Source organism: Vigna unguiculata, unplaced genomic scaffold (genome assembly GCF_004118075.2).
Source record: "Vigna unguiculata cultivar IT97K-499-35 unplaced genomic scaffold, ASM411807v1 contig_697, whole genome shotgun sequence".
Classification (NCBI taxonomy): domain Eukaryota; kingdom Viridiplantae; phylum Streptophyta; class Magnoliopsida; order Fabales; family Fabaceae; genus Vigna; species Vigna unguiculata.
This window is the reverse complement of record NW_021011422.1, coordinates 6,701-25,777: the sequence shown is the minus strand read 5'-3', so window position 1 is coordinate 25,777 and position 19,077 is coordinate 6,701. Positions and strand designations below refer to the sequence as shown.

Genomic DNA, 19,077 nt, shown 5'->3' with positions numbered 1-19,077 from the left:
AGGTGCAAAGAATGAAAGAGTCAGAGACAATTAAAGAACACTCAAACAAATTGTTGGGTATTGTTAACAAGATAAAATTAATGGGAAAAGAGTTTCAAGATTCACTACAAAAAAACATGTAAATACCGACGTTTATTTTTGTAATTTACGTCATTTTTAACTGTCGTTATTTACTTGAGCGACGGTTTCCTGAAATGTCGTAATTTTGTCGTCCCAAAGTATAATACGGCGGTTATAGATGAACCGCCGCAACAACCGTCATTTTATACAACGTATAAAGTGGCGGTTTAAAGAGGCAAAAAGCGTCAGTTAAAGCTGACGTAATATTTTCACTGGATGACAAATATAATGTGAAAAACGACACTTTAAACTGACACTATTATCATTATATTATGACATTTTTAAATGTCACCAATTTAATTAATTACAATTTATTATGAGATTAATTACGTTATTATCAAATATATCAAATGACGTAATTTTAATATTTAATTATTTATTTTTTTTAATATTTCTCTAGGATGCCTCATCAATTCGTCTTGGTTTTTTACTGATGCATGCCATGTCATAGAATCACTTGTCTTAGGAGACATAAATAATCTTTGCAATCTCGGCTTTAAAGGAAAGTAACGCAATATCTTTGCATATTGTTTCTTATTTTTATCTTTCCATTTAGACATCTTACACCGTTTACATTCTTCTAAGTCTTCATTCTCTTCACCCCAATATAGCATGCAGTCTTTTGGGCAAGCTGGTATTTTGACATAGTTAAGACCAAGCTTGCTAATTGAATTCTTGGCCTCGTAGAATGAGCTAGGAAACTTAGCATGTTCAAATGCGTCCTTTAGCAACTCTAGAATCAATGTCATTGCTTTGTCACTCATTCTACACATGCACTTTATATGATATAACTTCAACATGATTGATAACTTTGAATACTTTGTACAACCATCGTATAATGGTTGGTTATTTTCCTTCAACAAAGCATCAAAATCTATATTTCCTTCATCACGCATCATATTAGCTTGCACACCATCATCTTCGGTAGCCCTGTCAAAATCATTAACATCATTTCCCACAAACCCGAATGCATCATTCAACATGTCTTCCATTGGATTTTGAGATTCTAAAAAATCTTGAACCACATTTGCACTTCTACCAGCCATGGAATCACTTACACTTGGTCCTTCACCATGCATATACCATGTTTTGTAGTTTTCAAGAAAAGGTCTGCATGTTAAGTGTTCTAGAACCGCATCCCTAGTTTGCCATTTATTGAAACCACATTTTGAACATGGACACTTAATAACACGACCATTACCATGTTCAAAAGCAAAATCCAAAAAAATATTCAATGGTGTTTCGTGGTTTAGAAGTCCACGATTTATCTATTGGCATGACTACAAAATAAACACCAAAGAAAAAAAAATCATTACTTAGGAAAGAAATCATACAAACAAGAGGAAGGTGTTCTATCCTCAAAACAAATAAATGAAAGAGTTAACTAAAATAATTAGTTAACCAAAGTATTCATTCAAAGCAATTATAAAATAAAGGACAAAACATATATATTTTATCCTCAAAACAATTAAATGAAAGAGTTAACTAAAATTATTGAATTGCAAAGAACATGACTTAAGCTCAAACCTTGATATTATATGAAATAAGCTGGACAAAGTTTGCAGCAGCTTTAACTTTCAAGTTGTCCAAGTTTTATCCTATACAAATAGAGAAGGTATATATCAAATTGGAGTTCATGCCATGTAATATCCGATTAGAGAGAAAAAATTGCTGCAGATCCATGCAAACATCAACACCAATAATGTACCAACATAAATAACTAGTATGCAGAACCCCAAAAAAGAATGTATTTGTTAATAAATTTCAGCCAAAAATACAGAATATGAAAAGAATATGCATTGAAGAAATTAGTCTAATTATGCAGCTAATGTAGCAGAATAAAACAGATAAAATAAGTGAAAAGAATATGCAACATAAATAATCTTACATAATCATTTTCCTAGAAACCACAACAGTGTCTTTGGAAAAAAAAATATATACAATCGAAACTTTTAGGCATGATGTTTGGAGAACCATGATGTTTGGAGAAATAATTCATTGCACATAAGCATTGTCCAAAAAACAACAAAACACAGAAGGGGAAAAGTTATGTCAATGCAAAGACCTTAATTATATCTCTACAAGTTTAATTAACAAAGCACAGATAATTATATCTCTACAAGTTTAATCCTTGCAGTGTGTGACATCAAATTCACCCCCACAAAGTAAATAATTCTCAGCCTATAAACATGGCATATCATGTTTATAACCAACACATCTGACAGTATCACATACATAGAGATGTTAACCTTGACAAAATTCTTTTATAAATCTCACGAATGAAGCCACTTGGCAATTAACATTTCTTAATTAATGTGAGTTATACAAAAAATAAAAGATACTAGGAGGAGAAGTCTTGGTAGCCGTAATTTGTGTTGGGGATAAGATTAACGCTCCATCCAAGTCAATAAATAAATTGAGCACGAGCCCTGTTTTTTTGGTGACCATAGCTTGAATAGATTTTAAAGAAAAGATTAAACACCAATGGATGTTAATAAACGAGTCTACCATATAACCGTGAGCTAGCACTTGATTTTGATTCACTTCTTCAAATAGTCACTTCTCAACCCAATCCATTTGTATCTGGAACAATGGACTAAAATATACATGATAAGACAAAAAAGAAAAAATATTAAACTTGTTTCTAAAGTTTGCCAGGATTTTTTCAAATCCAACCCCAAAAACTGACAATTGCAAGTGACAAGTGATCCGCAAGCACAAGCAACAACGGCGAACTATGTACGATATGAAGATGAAATGCAATCAACACAATATGTCAATGCCACTCAAGCTCGACAGAAATAAAGCCATTCATTCATTCAAGATATTTTGACAAGGTATAGACATCACAAAAATGTTGCTCGCACAGAAAACCCTAATCATAAAATTGGCCACTCAAATCAAAAATAGGCAAGATTAAATTCAAAAACGCAACAATACATTGATGAATGTCATACCAGAAACAGAAAAGGAGTGGACTGAGGCGCAAATGCGAGCAATCGAACCAAATAACCCAATCGAGCAAATGCGAACTGCGGCAATCTGAGGCGCAAATGGAGGTGCAAATGGAGGCGAAGGAAGGAGAAAGGAGAAAGAGGTGAAACAAAAGAGGGGAAACAAAGAGGAGAAAAGGAGAAAGGAGAAACGGAGAGCGAACGGAGAGGTGAGCGAACAGAGAGCGTCACATCCAAGGATCCTCGCCCAGCTAGAATGGCAGCAGCGAGAATGGCGAGGCTGCGGAGGAATCAGATGGTCTGAGAGGCGTCTGGCTCGTCGAGGAATAGTTCCTCAGGCACAAGGAAAGCACTATGGAGGCAATCGACCACGATGCCGAGCATGAGAGCGGAGACGAAGGTGGAGCTGACGCTAGTGATGAACACGACGAAGACGGTGAGCCCAATAACTAGGGTTTCAAAATCTTTAACTGATACAAAGCTCAATTGATTTGTGTGGTGTGTTGAACTTGCTCTTTTCGGTGGGTTTTTATCTCTTTATCCTACTCTGTTGCGATTTAAACATTTAAGAGACACTAAATCAAACACTCATTTAGTCTGTCCAAAAGAATATGAATTCAAGTTTTTTAAATTTCAATTTTCTATAATTTTGATAGTTTTATTGTATAATTAGGAAAATTTATTGAAACAATTTTAATTTATTGTTTGATGCAGAGTATTTTGCTGGAGAGAAAGAAAGTGTTTTGCAAGTAAGTTCATGTTTTGCAAAAGGTGCAATGGTGCTTATCATTGTTCGGTCTGCAACCTCCTCATAAGGTAGAGTTTGTAACCTTCCTAGTGAGCAGCAGTAACCAATTCAGGTCATATTCACATCAGGAATTTTAACTCAACAAAATTCCCAATTCAATTCCCAACATTAGTATAAAATTAATATTAAGCTCACTAGTAAGGTTACAAACTCTACCTTATGAGGAGGTTGCAGACCGAACAATGATAAGCACCATTGCACCTTTTGCAAAACATGAACTTACTTGCAAAACACTTTCTTTCTCTCCAGCAAAATACTCTGCATCAAACAATAAATTAAAATTGTTTCAATAAATTTTCCTAATTATACAATAAAACTATCAAAATTATAGAAAATTGAAATTTAAAAAACTTGAATTCATATTCTTTTGGACAGACTAAATGAGTGTTTGATTTAGTGTCTCTTAAATGTTTAAATCGCAACAGAGTAGGATAAAGAGATAAAAACCCACCGAAAAGAGCAAGTTCAACACACCACACAAATCAATTGAGCTTTGTATCAGTTAAAGATTTTGAAACCCTAGTTATTGGGCTCACCGTCTTCGTCGTGTTCATCACTAGCGTCAGCTCCACCTTCGTCTCCGCTCTCATGCTCGGCATCGTGGTCGATTGCCTCCATAGTGCTTTCCTTGTGCCTGAGGAACTATTCCTCGACGAGCCAGACGCCTCTCAGACCATCTGATTCCTCCGCAGCCTCGCCATTCTCGCTGCTGCCATTCTAGCTGGGCGAGGATCCTTGGATGTGACGCTCTCTGTTCGCTCACCTCTCCGTTCGCTCTCCGTTTCTCCTTTCTCCTTTTCTCCTCTTTGTTTCCCCTCTTTTGTTTCACCTCTTTCTCCTTTCTCCTTCCTTCGCCTCCATTTGCACCTCCATTTGCGCCTCAGATTGCCGCAGTTCGCATTTGCTCGATTGGGTTATTTGGTTCGATTGCTCGCATTTGCGCCTCAGTCCACTCCTTTTCTGTTTCTGGTATGACATTCATCAATGTATTGTTGCGTTTTTGAATTTAATCTTGCCTATTTTTGATTTGAGTGGCCAATTTTATGATTAGGGTTTTCTGTGCGAGCAACATTTTTGTGATGTCTATACCTTGTCAAAATATCTTGAATGAATGAATGGCTTTATTTCTGTCGAGCTTGAGTGGCATTGACATATTGTGTTGATTGCATTTCATCTTCATATCGTACATAGTTCGCCGTTGTTGCTTGTGCTTGCGGATCACTTGTCACTTGCAATTGTCAGTTTTTGGGGTTGGATTTGAAAAAATCCTGGCAAACTTTAGAAACAAGTTTAATATTTTTTCTTTTTTGTCTTATCATGTATATTTTAGTCCATTGTTCCAGATACAAATGGATTGGGTTGAGAAGTGACTATTTGAAGAAGTGAATCAAAATCAAGTGCTAGCTCACGGTTATATGGTAGACTCGTTTATTAACATCCATTGGTGTTTAATCTTTTCTTTAAAATCTATTCAAGCTATGGTCACCAAAAAAACAGGGCTCGTGCTCAATTTATTTATTGACTTGGATGGAGCGTTAATCTTATCCCCAACACAAATTACGGCTACCAAGACTTCTCCTCCTAGTATCTTTTATTTTTTGTATAACTCACATTAATTAAGAAATGTTAATTGCCAAGTGGCTTCATTCGTGAGATTTATAAAAGAATTTTGTCAAGGTTAACATCTCTATGTATGTGATACTGTCAGATGTGTTGGTTATAAACATGATATGCCATGTTTATAGGCTGAGAATTATTTACTTTGTGGGGGTGAATTTGATGTCACACACTGCAAGGATTAAACTTGTAGAGATATAATTATCTGTGCTTTGTTAATTAAACTTGTAGAGATATAATTAAGGTCTTTGCATTGACATAACTTTTCCCCTTCTGTGTTTTGTTGTTTTTTGGACAATGCTTATGTGCAATGAATTATTTCTCCAAACATCATGGTTCTCCAAACATCATGCCTAAAAGTTTCGATTGTATATATTTTTTTTTCCAAAGACACTGTTGTGGTTTCTAGGAAAATGATTATGTAAGATTATTTATGTTGCATATTCTTTTCACTTATTTTATCTGTTTTATTCTGCTACATTAGCTGCATAATTAGACTAATTTCTTCAATGCATATTCTTTTCATATTCTGTATTTTTGGCTGAAATTTATTAACAAATACATTCTTTTTTGGGGTTCTGCATACTAGTTATTTATGTTGGTACATTATTGGTGTTGATGTTTGCATGGATCTGCAGCAATTTTTTCTCTCTAATCGGATATTACATGGCATGAACTCCAATTTGATATATACCTTCTCTATTTGTATAGGATAAAACTTGGACAACTTGAAAGTTAAAGCTGCTGCAAACTTTGTCCAGCTTATTTCATATAATATCAAGGTTTGAGCTTAAGTCATGTTCTTTGCAATTCAATAATTTTAGTTAACTCTTTCATTTAATTGTTTTGAGGATAAAATATATATGTTTTGTCCTTTATTTTATAATTGCTTTGAATGAATACTTTGGTTAACTAATTATTTTAGTTAACTCTTTCATTTATTTGTTTTGAGGATAGAACACCTTCCTCTTGTTTGTATGATTTCTTTCCTAAGTAATGATTTTTTTTTCTTTGGTGTTTATTTTGTAGTCATGCCAATAGATAAATCGTGGACTTCTAAACCACGAAACACCATTGAATATTTTTTTGGATTTTGCTTTTGAACATGGTAATGGTCGTGTTATTAAGTGTCCATGTTCAAAATGTGGTTTCAATAAATGGCAAACTAGGGATGCGGTTCTAGAACACTTAACATGCAGACCTTTTCTTGAAAACTACAAAACATGGTATATGCATGGTGAAGGACCAAGTGTAAGTGATTCCATGGCTGGTAGAAGTGCAAATGTGGTTCAAGATTTTTTAGAATCTCAAAATCCAATGGAAGACATGTTGAATGATGCATTCGGGTTTGTGGGAAATGATGTTAATGATTTTGACAGGGCTACCGAAGATGATGGTGTGCAAGCTAATATGATGCGTGATGAAGGAAATATAGATTTTGATGCTTTGTTGAAGGAAAATAACCAACCATTATACGATGGTTGTACAAAGTATTCAAAGTTATCAATCATGTTGAAGTTATATCATATAAAGTGCATGTGTAGAATGAGTGACAAAGCAATGACACTGATTCTAGAGTTGCTAAAGGACGCATTTGAACATGCTAAGTTTCCTAGCTCATTCTACGAGGCCAAGAATTCAATTAGCAAGCTTGGTCTTAACTATGTCAAAATACCAGCTTGCCCAAAAGACTGCATGCTATATTGGGGTGAAGAGAATGAAGACTTAGAAGAATGTAAACGGTGTAAGATGTCTAAATGGAAAGATAAAAATAAGAAACAATATGCAAAGATATTGCGTTACTTTCCTTTAAAGCCGAGATTGCAAAGATTATTTATGTCTCCTAAGACAAGTGATTCTATGACATGGCATGCATCAGTAAAAAACCAAGACGAATTGATGAGGCATCCTAGAGAAATATTAAAAAAAATAAATAATTAAATATTAAAATTACGTCATTTGATATATTTGATAATAACGTAATTAATCTCATAATAAATTGTAATTAATTAAACTGGTGACATTTAAAAATGTCATAATATAATGATAATAGTGTCAGTTTAAAGTGTCGTTTTTCACATTATATTTGTCATCCAGTGAAAATATTACGTCAGCTTTAACTGACGCTTTCTGCCTCTTTAAACCGCCACTTTATACGTTGTATAAAATGACGGTTGTTGCGGCGGTTCATCTATAACCGCCGTATTATACTTTGGGACGACAAAAATTATGACATTTCAGGAAACCGTCGCTCAAGTAAATAACGACAGTTAAAAATGACGTAAATTACAAAAATAAACGTCGATATTTACATGTTTTTTTGTAGTGAATCTTGAAACTCTTTTCCCATTAATTTTATCTTGTTAACAATACCCAACAATTTGTTTGAGTATTCTTTAATTGTCTCTGACTCTTTCATTCTTTGCATCTTGAACTCCCTTATCAAGTTCAAAACGTTCATGCCTCGAATCTTCTCGTTGCCTTCATATTCTGCTTTCAAGTATTCCCAAATTTCTTTGGGAGACTTTAGAGTCATGATCCTAGTCATAATTATTTGTGAAACACCTATAAACAAGCATGACTTTGCCTTTGCTCTATATATAGGATATATCAATAAAATATAAAAACATGTTCCTCCATATAACATATCACATATATCTCTCTTTATCTCTCATATTTTCAAAAGCCCTAAAAATCCCAACAATTTTGACCCTTTTTTAACTACTAAGTTGTTGTTTTTGAGTCATTTAAACAATACTTGACTAATTTTTTTCGGGTTCGAAACTTATCCCATTGTGTTTAACGGTGGGAATCCTAGAAGAAAGAATATTAATCATATTTTTTTCACACCAATAATATCACTATTAAAATTCAAAAATCGGAATGTTATGTTAATTCTAAACCTTTTTTAATGACTAAATTGTTGTTTTTGAGTCACTTAAACAATACTTAACTAAATTTTTTCAGGTTCAAAACATATCCCATTGTGTTTAGCGGTGGAAATACTAGAGGAAATAACGCTAATCATATTTTTTTTCACAACAATAATATCACAATTAAAATTCAAAAAGTTGTGATGTTGTGTTAATTTTACCCTTTTTTAATGACTAAGTTGTTGTTTTTGAGTCACTTAAACAATACTTAACTAATTTTTTTCGGGTTCGAAACTTTTCCCATTGTGTTTAGCGGTGAGAATACTAGAGGAAAGAATGCTAATGATATTTTTTTTGCACCAATAATATCACAATTAAAATTCAAAAAGTCGAAATGTTGTGTTAATTTTGACCCTTTTTTAATGACTAAATTGTTGTTTTTGAGTAACTTAAACAATACTTAACTAATTTTTTTTCGGGTTCGAAACTTGTCTCATTGTATTTAGCGGTGGGAAGACTAGAGGAAAGAATGTTAATCATTTTTTTTTTCAAACCACTAATATCACTATTAAAATTCAAAAAGTGAAATGTTGTGTTAATTTTGACCATTTTTTAATGATTAAGTTGTTGTTTTTGAGTCCTTTACTTAACTAATTTTTTTCGAGTTCGAAACGTATCCCATTATGTTTAGCGATAGAAATACTAGAAAAAAAGAATGTTAATCATATCTTTTTTTCATCTATAATATTACTATTAAAATTCAAAAAGTCAAAATTTCGTATTAATTTTGACCCATTTTAATTGACCAAGTTAGTTTTTTTAGTCACTTAAAGAATACTACCACCCATGTTCTCCTCTCATAAAGTCCGATCCATATTTCTATCCACACCCTGTCTTTTTCTTTTTCACCTAAAAATCCTTACCCACTGTATCGACTCCACGTGGCAGATTTTTCCGCTTTCCACATCTCACACTAACACACACTTCTCTAACCCACACACAATTTTTTTGACGTTTTTTCACACACTCCTCATCCTAACAAACTTCAGAACAACAGAACAACACACGAAAAAAAAAGATAACACCTCCCCACTCATTCACGAAAAACCTCACCGGAACCAAACCCTCACAGAACACTCCCCTTCTACGATTTCTATATCTTGTCGCTCCTCCTCCGCAAGCCACCACGCCTCAGCCTCCTGAAACCTCATCCACCATGACCATCATCGTCAACTACCAAAGCTCGCGAACTGGGCCTCCGACGGCAAAAGCCGCCGCTCGCCCTCGCCAACTACTGTTGGAACCTCACTAGTGCGGTACCTGAGCCCTAAGCTGCCAGTCGCCACTTTAATAGGTCTCAAATTCAGTCCTTCGAAATCAAGTTCATGCGTGAAGCACGAATCTTCAACTAGAAATTTGAGAAGCTCAAACCCGCTGCCGAGGAGGTCGAGCACGTGGTGGCGCTAATGCTTCCCCTGTGAAGGTCAAAGACGGTGTTGTGATTGTCTTGTGAGATTTTTATCGTCATTCATTATAAAATTGTAGACATTTGTTTATTTTGATACATTTTTGTGTTTGGGATTGGTATTGGTTTGGGTTCTAAGATTTTCAGTGATATGATATGGTTTTCCAGTGAAGTTGTAATTGCACCTTTATTGTGTGTTTATTGGTTTAGGTCTTTCCTATATATATATATGTGATTATGTGAGTATTTAGGCTATAGAAATAGGGTTATGGATACTGATGTGATGGATTTGTTTACAAATAAAACAGTCAAGAATTACAGAGTACATTGAAAATTTTTGGAGAAGGGTTTTGGGTGAAGATAAAGAGTGAAAGAGATCTAGAGATAGGGAGTGAAATGGGGTCCATTGTTTGTATAAGTGATTTGTTTGGTGGTTATTCTGTGATTTGTGTAATGAGTAATTGTAGTATTGCAGACATTACTAGTAAACAATGAAGACAACATTACACTAAAATAACTTCAACGAGAGCTTTGTTACCTTTTAATATTATTTCTTTTTTATGCTTATTGAGTTTTTAAATGATTGAAGTTGTAATATGCTAGAGTTGCTCATGCCTAATCAATTTGAAAGTCTTGGAGCCAAGCATCAGTAATTTGCATATAAATGTTGCCAAGAGAAAAGAATGTACTTTACTTTTGAGTGAAATGAAAAGAACAGTCTTTTGATAACATGATAACATGATCTGTCTTAGTTGCCTACTTTGTGAAAGAGCTATGGTGTAAGCATTTTAATTATTGAGAAATTTTTTAGCACAATACGATGTGAGCCATATTATGAAACTCTAATTTCTGTGTGCAGATTTATGATTTACTAAAAGAGAATCACGTGGTTTGTCTTGCATGCAGCTTTAAGTATCCATGCTTATATGTCTTTTAGCTTTAAAGTTATTGTATTCTTTGTTATTTCTCTCTGATAATGCTTGAATGGTATGTTGCTAGCCTTTATGTCAACATACTCTGTTTTGTGGAAATAAAATTTGGAATGAAATGTTTCTCCTCCCTTCGTTTACCTTTATATCAAACAATAGCCCCATCTTACCTTGTGTCTAGGCCTAACCCCAAGTTTCAATTCGGGGATTATTCTGCAAGTGGTTCTTACTTCAATTAAGGATTGCGGCTTAAATTGATTTTTTTGGGTCTTCTCAGCCAAAATTGGGGTAATTCATCCTTAGTCTTTCTAAAACTTATGGTTCTAAGCAAATATCAAAGAACACTTAGATTATACACTTAGATTACACATGTTTATTGCATTTATTATTGATTTAAAGATTAAAATTTGTTTTTACTACAATAGATATTATTTAATGTAGTTCTAATTTTATATTTTTTGTTTGTTATTCATATTTTTTAAGAGATAGTTTTGGTTACGTGGAAATATTAGCATTAAATGGGACATCTTATTTAAAATTTATGAGGGTTAAAATTAACAATTCTTTAAAGGAATTGAAAACCTAATGAAGTTAAATTTAGAATCGTAGAAAGGTGTAAAGAAATAGGAAAGGAAGTCACCCGTAACATTAATGTAATTGAATATATGATATTTTTCACTTTTCATAATATGAATATGTACCAACTTTTACTTTTAACATTTTGTGTCATTAGGTTTTTTATTTTATAATTGAGATTGAGAGAAATCACTTAGTTGTTAAAAACTTCTGTTTTGACCTTTTGTTCATACTTGATACATTAGATAGTATCTGGATTTTAATAATATACTATAGCTAGGGTCACTTGGTTAAGTTTATGATATGAAGTTTGTCTTAATCAGTTTGACTGATTGTTAATTGATTTTGAGTGATTAATCATGTTTTGGACATCTTTGTAATTAAAAAGAATTAAGGTAATTGTATATGTAGTTTCATGGTAGACACATGTTGAACTGTGACTATTGGCTTATTCATAGATGCTACCATCATCCACTGTTCTGTCTCTCGCCGGTGCTGGCACTGTACTAACGGTGATTTTTTCCGGCGAATTGGGTCATCTCAAAGCCAAGTGTTCTCCCAGACCCAGAAAGGTTTTCAGCCGTTGGTGCATAAAGGAGCTTTATTTACAGCAACACTCCATCAATGGTTTCAAGTCCAAGAAGCAAATCTCACTTTCAAGCTTCGCATTCGGTAAAAAAGCCGAAGACAGCTTTTTCTCGGTAAAATATAATCTTGTTCCTTGCATTTTTCGGTTTTTTTTTTTAAATTGTTGGTTAATTTAATATAGCTGCATAATATCATTTTAAAGTCCAGTTACAGTTTGGATAACATTTAGCACTTCATTGATTACCAACCTTTATTATGACAATTATTGATTTGAAACTCCAATTCTGGTTGGAAAACATTATAACTACCTAAGGAACAACAAAGTTTTGTCTTCCAGAAGGTGACGAATTGAAAATTTGAAAGCTTTCTTTTATAAAATGTTGACTTAGGCATGTGTTCCGGTCTGGAATTAGGGACCGAACCAGAACTGGGAATCAACTCTGCCATCAAAGACCCCCCCTCTTTCACCCATCCCTCATATATATATATATAGGGTCTTTCAGTCTTCAAACGACTATCTTACTGCCAGATCTTTAGCTAACCAACCTACCCACTTCTCCACTATTCTCTCCTGAAATCTCGCATGGGGGGTGGTTATTCCTAAAATCCAGGGATATTTGTTTGTCACCTCGGCCACCTCGGCCCAAATGCTAGTCACCTCGGTGACCTCGGTCCAAATGTTCGTCACCTCGGCCCAAATGCTCGTCACCTCGACCACCTCGGCCCAAATGCTCGTCACCTCGGCCTGTGACTGAAATTCGTTGTTTTATGATAAATATTGATCGAGTCAGAATCCAAATGAGCATGTTGAGGTCGGCCACTCCCTGGACGGTACAACATGCAATTGCTTGCTTTGAAGTTTTCAATTATACAAATTTAATTCACCTATTTCACCCTGATTTTGGTGAAAAAAAAAGAGTATTAGTTTTCATGTCCTTTATCATCATGACAACAAGTGAACCTTGTCATCTTCGCCACATTTCTTTTTCCAATCCCCTTGTTATTCATCGCTATATATTCTAGTCTTGAAAACAGTGTACCTTATGAACTCACTTGGATGTTAACTGCTAATATTGAGAATATAGGTCAATTGTCTTTTATAGGACTCTTTCACATTTTATTTGTTTGTATGCTGCATGGATTTATAACATCAAATTTCAACTGAAACCCTTTCTAAGGAAATTTAGATACTTTTGTAAACTTTGTCATGTTAATTACAGTTGATGATCATCATTAAGGGGACGTAAGTAACAAAACTTGTGTACTTTGCAGGATGTAAATGAAGACACAGATGACATGTATGAAGATTTAATTAATAATTATGGAAAAGTGGTATTTAGTAGAAAAGACAAAAAGCCTGCTAGCGCAGAGATTGATGATGATGCTGAAAGCCTGTCATGTAAGCTGAAAAGAAGTCTTGTCAAAGAATTTATTTCCACCTTGTTTACATTCATGTACAATCTGTCTTTCAACCTTTTGGATTATATCAGGTTTCTTTAAGAAGATTCATCTGTCAGACTATCTGAAGGATGATAAATTACATAAGAATCTTGTAAAGCAATTTAGGAATAACAATATTAAAAAGTAGGGAGTTCATTTCTATAGTTTTTAGGTAGGTATATTACTTAGAGATTTAAAAATATATATACAATTTTTGGAGGTTACGCAGCGATAGGAACTTGGTTATTGTGGTGTGCTTAAGTCACACATTAAGTAACATGGAATCTTTGGTGGAATATTTAAGTGCTTTGTTCTTGCCCGCTTAATGGCTAACTTTTGAGGTTGAATTTCCAAGTGTTTTAGTACTTATGAATTGGTATCAAAGCCAGTTGTTGGTGTGACGAGCATTTGGGCCGAGATGACGAACATTTGGACCGAGGTCACCGAGGTGACTAGCATTTGGGCCGAGGTGGCCGAGGTGACAAATAAATATCCCTGGATTTTAGGAATAACCACCCTCCATGCGAGATTTCAGGAGAGAATAGTGGAGAAGTGGGTAGGTTGGTTAGCTAAAGATCCTATATATATATATATGAGGGACGGGTGAAAGAGGGGGGTCTTTGATGGCAGAGTTGATTCCCAGTTCTGGTTCGGTCCCTAATTCCAGACCGGAACACATGCCTAAGTCAACATTTTATAAAAGTAAGCTTTCAAATTTTCAATTCGTCACCTTCTGGAAGACAAAACTTTGTTGTTCCTTAGGTAGTTATAATGTTTTCCAACCAGAATTGGAGTTTCAAATCAATAATTGTCATAATAAAGGTTGGTAATCAATATATGTTAATAAGGTAAAACTCCAAATATAAACAAAAGGATACTTGTATTGTATCTAAGTCTTTTCTCCCTTGGAACCCAAAATTCAAACTCAACCCAGAAGATTTATGAAGTGCTAAATGTTATCCAAACTGTAACTGGACTTTAAAATGATATTATGCAGCTATATTAAATTAACCAACAATTTAAAAAAAAAACCGAAAAATGCAAGGAACAAGATTATATTTTACCGAGAAAAAGTTGTCTTCGGCTTTTTTACCGAATGCGAAGCTTGAAAGTGATTTTTGCTTCTTGGACTTGAAACCATTGATGGAGTGTTGCTGTAAATAAAGCTCCTTTATGCACCAACGGCTGAAAACCTTTCTGGGTCTGGGAGAACACTTGGCTTTGAGATGACCCAATTCGCCGGAAAAAATCACCGTTAGTACAGTGCCAGCACCGGCGAGAGACAGAACAGTGGATGATGGTAGCATCTATGAATAAGCCAATAGTCACAGTTCAACATGTGTCTACCATGAAACTACATATACAATTACCTTAATTCTTTTTAATTACAAAGATGTCCAAAACATGATTAATCACTCAAAATCAATTAACAATCAGTCAAACTGATTAAGACAAACTTCATATCATAAACTTAACCAAGTGACCCTAGCTATAGTATATTATTAAAATCCAGATACTATCTAATGTATCAAGTATGAACAAAAGGTCAAAACAGAAGTTTTTAACAACTAAGTGATTTCTCTCAATCTCAATTATAAAATAAAAAACCTAATGACACAAAATGTTAAAAGTAAAAGTTGGTACATATTCATATTATGAAAAGTGAAAAATATCATATATTCAATTACATTAATGTTACGGGTGACTTCCTTTCCTATTTCTTTACACCTTTCTACGATTCTAAATTTAACTTCATTAGGTTTTCAATTCCTTTAAAGAATTGTTAATTTTAACCCTCATAAATTTTAAATAAGATGTCCCATTTAATGCTAATATTTCCACGTAACCAAAACTATCTCTTAAAAAATATGAATAACAAACAAAAAATATAAAATTAGAACTACATTAAATAATATCTATTGTAGTAAAAACAAATTTTAATCTTTAAATCAATAATAAATGCAATAAACATGTGTAATCTAAGTGTATAATCTAAGTGTTCTTTGATATTTGCTTAGAACCATAAGTTTAAGAAAGACTAAAGATGAATTACCTCCAGTTTTGGCTGAGAAGACCCAAAAAAATCAATTTAAGCCGCAATCCTTAATTGAAGTAAGAACCACTTGCAGAATAATCCCCGAATTGAAACTTGGGGTTAGGCCTAGACACAAGGTAAGATGGGGCTATTGTTTGATATAAAGGTAAACGAAGGGAGGAGAAACATTTCATTCCAAATTTTATTTCCACAAAACAGAGTATGTTGACATAAAGGCTAGCAACATACCATTCAAGCATTATCAGAGAGAAATAACAAAGAATACAATAACTTTAAAGCTAAAAGACATATAAGCATGGATACTTAAAGCTGCATACAAGACAAACCACGTGATTCTCTTTTAGTAAATCATAAATCTGCACACAGAAATTAGAGTTTCATAATATGGCTCACATCGTATTGTGCTAAAAAATTTCTCAATAATTAAAATGCTTACACCATAGCTCTTTCACAAAGTAGGCAACTAAGACAGATCATGTTATCAAAAGACTGTTCTTTTCATTTCACTCAAAAGTAAAGTACATTCTTTTCTCTTGGCAACATTTATATGCAAATTACTGATGCTTGGCTCCAAGACTTTCAAATTGATTAGGCATGAGCAACTCTAGCATATTACAACTTCAATCATTTAAAAACTCAATAAGCATAAAAAAGAAATAATATTAAAAGGTAACAAAGCTCTCGTTGAAGTTATTTTAGTGTAATGTTGTCTTCATTGTTTACTAGTAATGTCTGCAATACTACAATTACTCATTACACAAATCACAGAATAACCACCAAACAAATCACTTATACAAACAATGGACCCCATTTCACTCCCTATCTCTAGATCTCTTTCACTCTTTATCTTCACCCAAAACCCTTCTCCAAAAATTTTCAATGTACTCTGTAATTCTTGACTGTTTTATTTGTAAACAAATCCATCACATCAGTATCCATAACCCTCTTTCTATAGCCTAAATACTCACATAATCACATATATATAGGAAAGACCTAAACCAATAAACACACAATAAAGGTGCAATTACAACTTCACTGGAAAACCATATCATATCACTGAAAATCTTAGAACCCAAACCAATACCAATCCCAAACACAAAAATGTATCAAAATAAACAAATGTCTACAATTTTATAATGAATGACGATAAAAATCTCACAGGACAATCACAACACCGTCTTTGACCTTCACAGGGGAAGCATTAGCGCCACCACGTGCTCGACCTCCTCGGCAGCGGGTTTGAGCTTCTCAAATTTCTAGTTGAAGATTCGTGCTTCACGCACGAACTTGATTTCGAAGGACTGAATTTGAGACCTATTAAAGTGGCGACTGGCAGCTTAGGGCTCAGGTACCGCACTAGTGAGGTTCCAGCAGTAGTTGGCGAGGGCGAGCGACGGCTCTTGCCGTCGAAGGCCCAGTTCGCGAGCTTTGGTAGTTGACGCTGATGGTCGTGGTGGATTTCAGGAGGCTGAGGCGTGGCGGCTTGCGGAAGAGGAGCGACAAGAGATAGAAATCGTAGAAGGGGAGTGTTCTGTGAGGGTTTGGTTCCGGTGAGGTTTTTCGTGAATGAGTGGGGAGGTGTTATCTTTTTTTTTCGTGTGTTGTTCTGTTGTTCTGAAGTTTGTTAGGATGAGGAGTGTGTGAAAAAACGTCAAAAAAATTGTGTGTGGGTTAGAGAAGTGTGTGTTAGTGTGAGATGTGGAAAGCGAAAAAATCTGCCACATGGAGTCGATACAGTGGGTAAGGATTTTTAGGTGAAAAAGAAAAAGACAGGGTGTGGATAGAAATATGGATCGGACTTTATGAGAGGAGAACATGGGTGGTAGTATTCTTTAAGTGACTAAAAAAACTAACTTGGTCAATTAAAATGGGTCAAAATTAATACGAAATTTTGACTTTTTGAATTTTAATAGTAATATTATAGATGAAAAAAGATATGATTAACATTCTTTTTTTCTAGTATTTCTATCGCTAAACATAATGGGATACGTTTCGAACTCGAAAAAAATTAGTTAAGTAAATGACTCAAAAACAACAACTTAATCATTAAAAAATGGTCAAAATTAACACAACATTTCAACTTTTTGAATTTTAATAGTGATATTAGTGGTTTGAAAAAAAAATATGATTAACATTCTTTCCTCTAGTGTTCCCACCGCTAAACACAATGAGACAAGTTTCGAACCCAAAAAAAAATTAGTTAAGTATTGTTTAAGTTACTCAAAAGCAACAATTTAGTCATTAAAAAAGGGTCAAAATTAACACAACATTTCGACTTTTTGAATTTTAATTGTGATATTATTGGTGCAAAAAAAATATCATTAGCATTCTTTCCTCTAGTATTCTCACCGCTAAACACAATGGGAAAAGTTTCGAACCCGAAAAAAATTAGTTAAGTATTGTTTAAGTGACTCAAAAACAACAACTTAGTCATTAAAAAAGGGTAAAATTAACACAACATCACAACTTTTTGAATTTTAATTGTGATATTATTGTTGTGAGAAAAAATATGATTAGGTTATTTCCTCTAGTATTTCCACCGCTAAACACAATGGGATATGTTATGAATCTGAAAAAGTTTAGTTAAGTATTGTTTAAGTGACTCAAAAACAACAATTTAGTCATTAAAAAAGGGTCAGAATTAACACAACATTCCAATTTTTGAATTTTAATAGTGATATTATTGGTGTGAAAAAAATATGATTAATATTCTTTCCTCTAGGATTCCCACCGTTAAACACAATGGGATAAGTTTCGAACCCGAAAAAAATTAGTTAAGTATTGTTTAAATGACTCAAAAACAACAACTTAGTAGTTAAAAAAGGGTCAAAATTGTTGGGATTTTTAGGGCTTTTGAAAATATGAGAGATATGAGATATATGAGAGATATGTGTGATATGTTACATGGAGGAACATGTTTTTATATTTTATTGATATATCCTATATATAGAGCAAAGGCAAAGTCATACTTGTTTATAGGTGTTTCACAAATAATTATGACTAGGATCATGACTCTAAAGTCTCCCAAAGAAATTTGAGAATACTTGAAAGCAGAATATGAAGGCAACGAGAAGATTCGAGGCATGAAAGTTTTGAACTTGATAAAGGAGTTCGAGATGCAAAGAATGAAAGAGTTAGAGACAATTAAAGAATACTCAAACAAATTGTTGGGTATTGTTAACAAGATAAAATTAATGGGAAAAGAGTTTCAAGATTCCAAACTCGTTGAGAAAATTCTGGTGACGGTGCTAGATAGAATAGACAAAGTTAAACATTATATAAGAATAAAGACCCATAACACCATCGCTGTAACATCCTAGCCGAAAATTACTTTTAAGTGCGAAATGGGTGTAAAATAATTTTAGGTGTCAAATGAGTGTAAAAATATTTTCGGTGTCAAATGTGTAACGTCCCGTTTAATTTATAAACATAATTAAAGGAAACGTCACACATAAGATAGTAAAAACGCGCAGTCCTGGGGTTCCCAACATCACCTCTACAAAACCAGGCACACCACGTTGCCAACAAAGCAGGATAAAAGTTTGACTAAGAGTTACAATCTAAAAACCACGAATACAGGGGTCATAGCCCTAAAGAAAACACGAAAGAAAGAAGTGTGAGATCCAGCCCAGATGGCTAAGTAGCGGAGTC

At 33.9% G+C, this 19,077-nt stretch overlaps 1 protein-coding gene and 5 long non-coding RNA genes across 8 annotated transcripts in view; 3 read left to right on the top strand and 3 right to left on the bottom strand.

Annotated features, from left to right (window-relative positions):
• The window catches only part of LOC114172824 (protein Iojap, chloroplastic-like), a 53,305-nt gene extending 39,811 nt beyond the window's left edge, over positions 1-13,494 (top strand). The window contains exons 2-3 of the mRNA XM_028057074.1: positions 11,801-12,043; positions 13,203-13,494. Coding sequence (XP_027912875.1) covers positions 11,801-12,043; positions 13,203-13,430 — 471 coding nt within the window. The 3' untranslated portion in view covers positions 13,431-13,494. The remainder of the gene's footprint in view (positions 1-11,800; positions 12,044-13,202) is intronic.
• LOC114172830 lies at positions 500-3,217 on the bottom strand. The gene is made up of 3 exons (XR_003602333.1): positions 3,078-3,217; positions 1,648-1,718; positions 500-1,400 (listed from the first exon to the last, which is right to left on the bottom strand). It is a non-coding gene; the product is annotated as an uncharacterized LOC114172830 (long non-coding RNA).
• Positions 3,395-3,895, top strand: LOC114172832. 2 transcript variants are annotated; one of them, XR_003602336.1, is made up of 2 exons: positions 3,395-3,510; positions 3,789-3,895. It is a non-coding gene; the product is annotated as an uncharacterized LOC114172832 (long non-coding RNA). The 2 variants fall into 2 exon arrangements; XR_003602337.1 differs by lacking the exon at positions 3,395-3,510 and adding an exon at positions 3,520-3,595.
• LOC114172831 lies at positions 4,034-4,534 on the bottom strand. 2 transcript variants are annotated; one of them, XR_003602334.1, is made up of 2 exons: positions 4,419-4,534; positions 4,034-4,140 (listed from the first exon to the last, which is right to left on the bottom strand). It is a non-coding gene; the product is annotated as an uncharacterized LOC114172831 (long non-coding RNA). The 2 variants fall into 2 exon arrangements; XR_003602335.1 differs by lacking the exon at positions 4,419-4,534 and adding an exon at positions 4,334-4,409.
• Positions 4,563-7,429, top strand: LOC114172828. The gene is made up of 3 exons (XR_003602332.1): positions 4,563-4,851; positions 6,211-6,281; positions 6,529-7,429. It is a non-coding gene; the product is annotated as an uncharacterized LOC114172828 (long non-coding RNA).
• A 963-nt stretch (positions 13,495-14,457) lies between the features above and the next one.
• LOC114172827 lies at positions 14,458-16,839 on the bottom strand. The gene is made up of 3 exons (XR_003602331.1): positions 16,586-16,839; positions 15,424-15,531; positions 14,458-14,677 (listed from the first exon to the last, which is right to left on the bottom strand). It is a non-coding gene; the product is annotated as an uncharacterized LOC114172827 (long non-coding RNA).
• Positions 16,840-19,077: the final 2,238 nt, after the last annotated feature.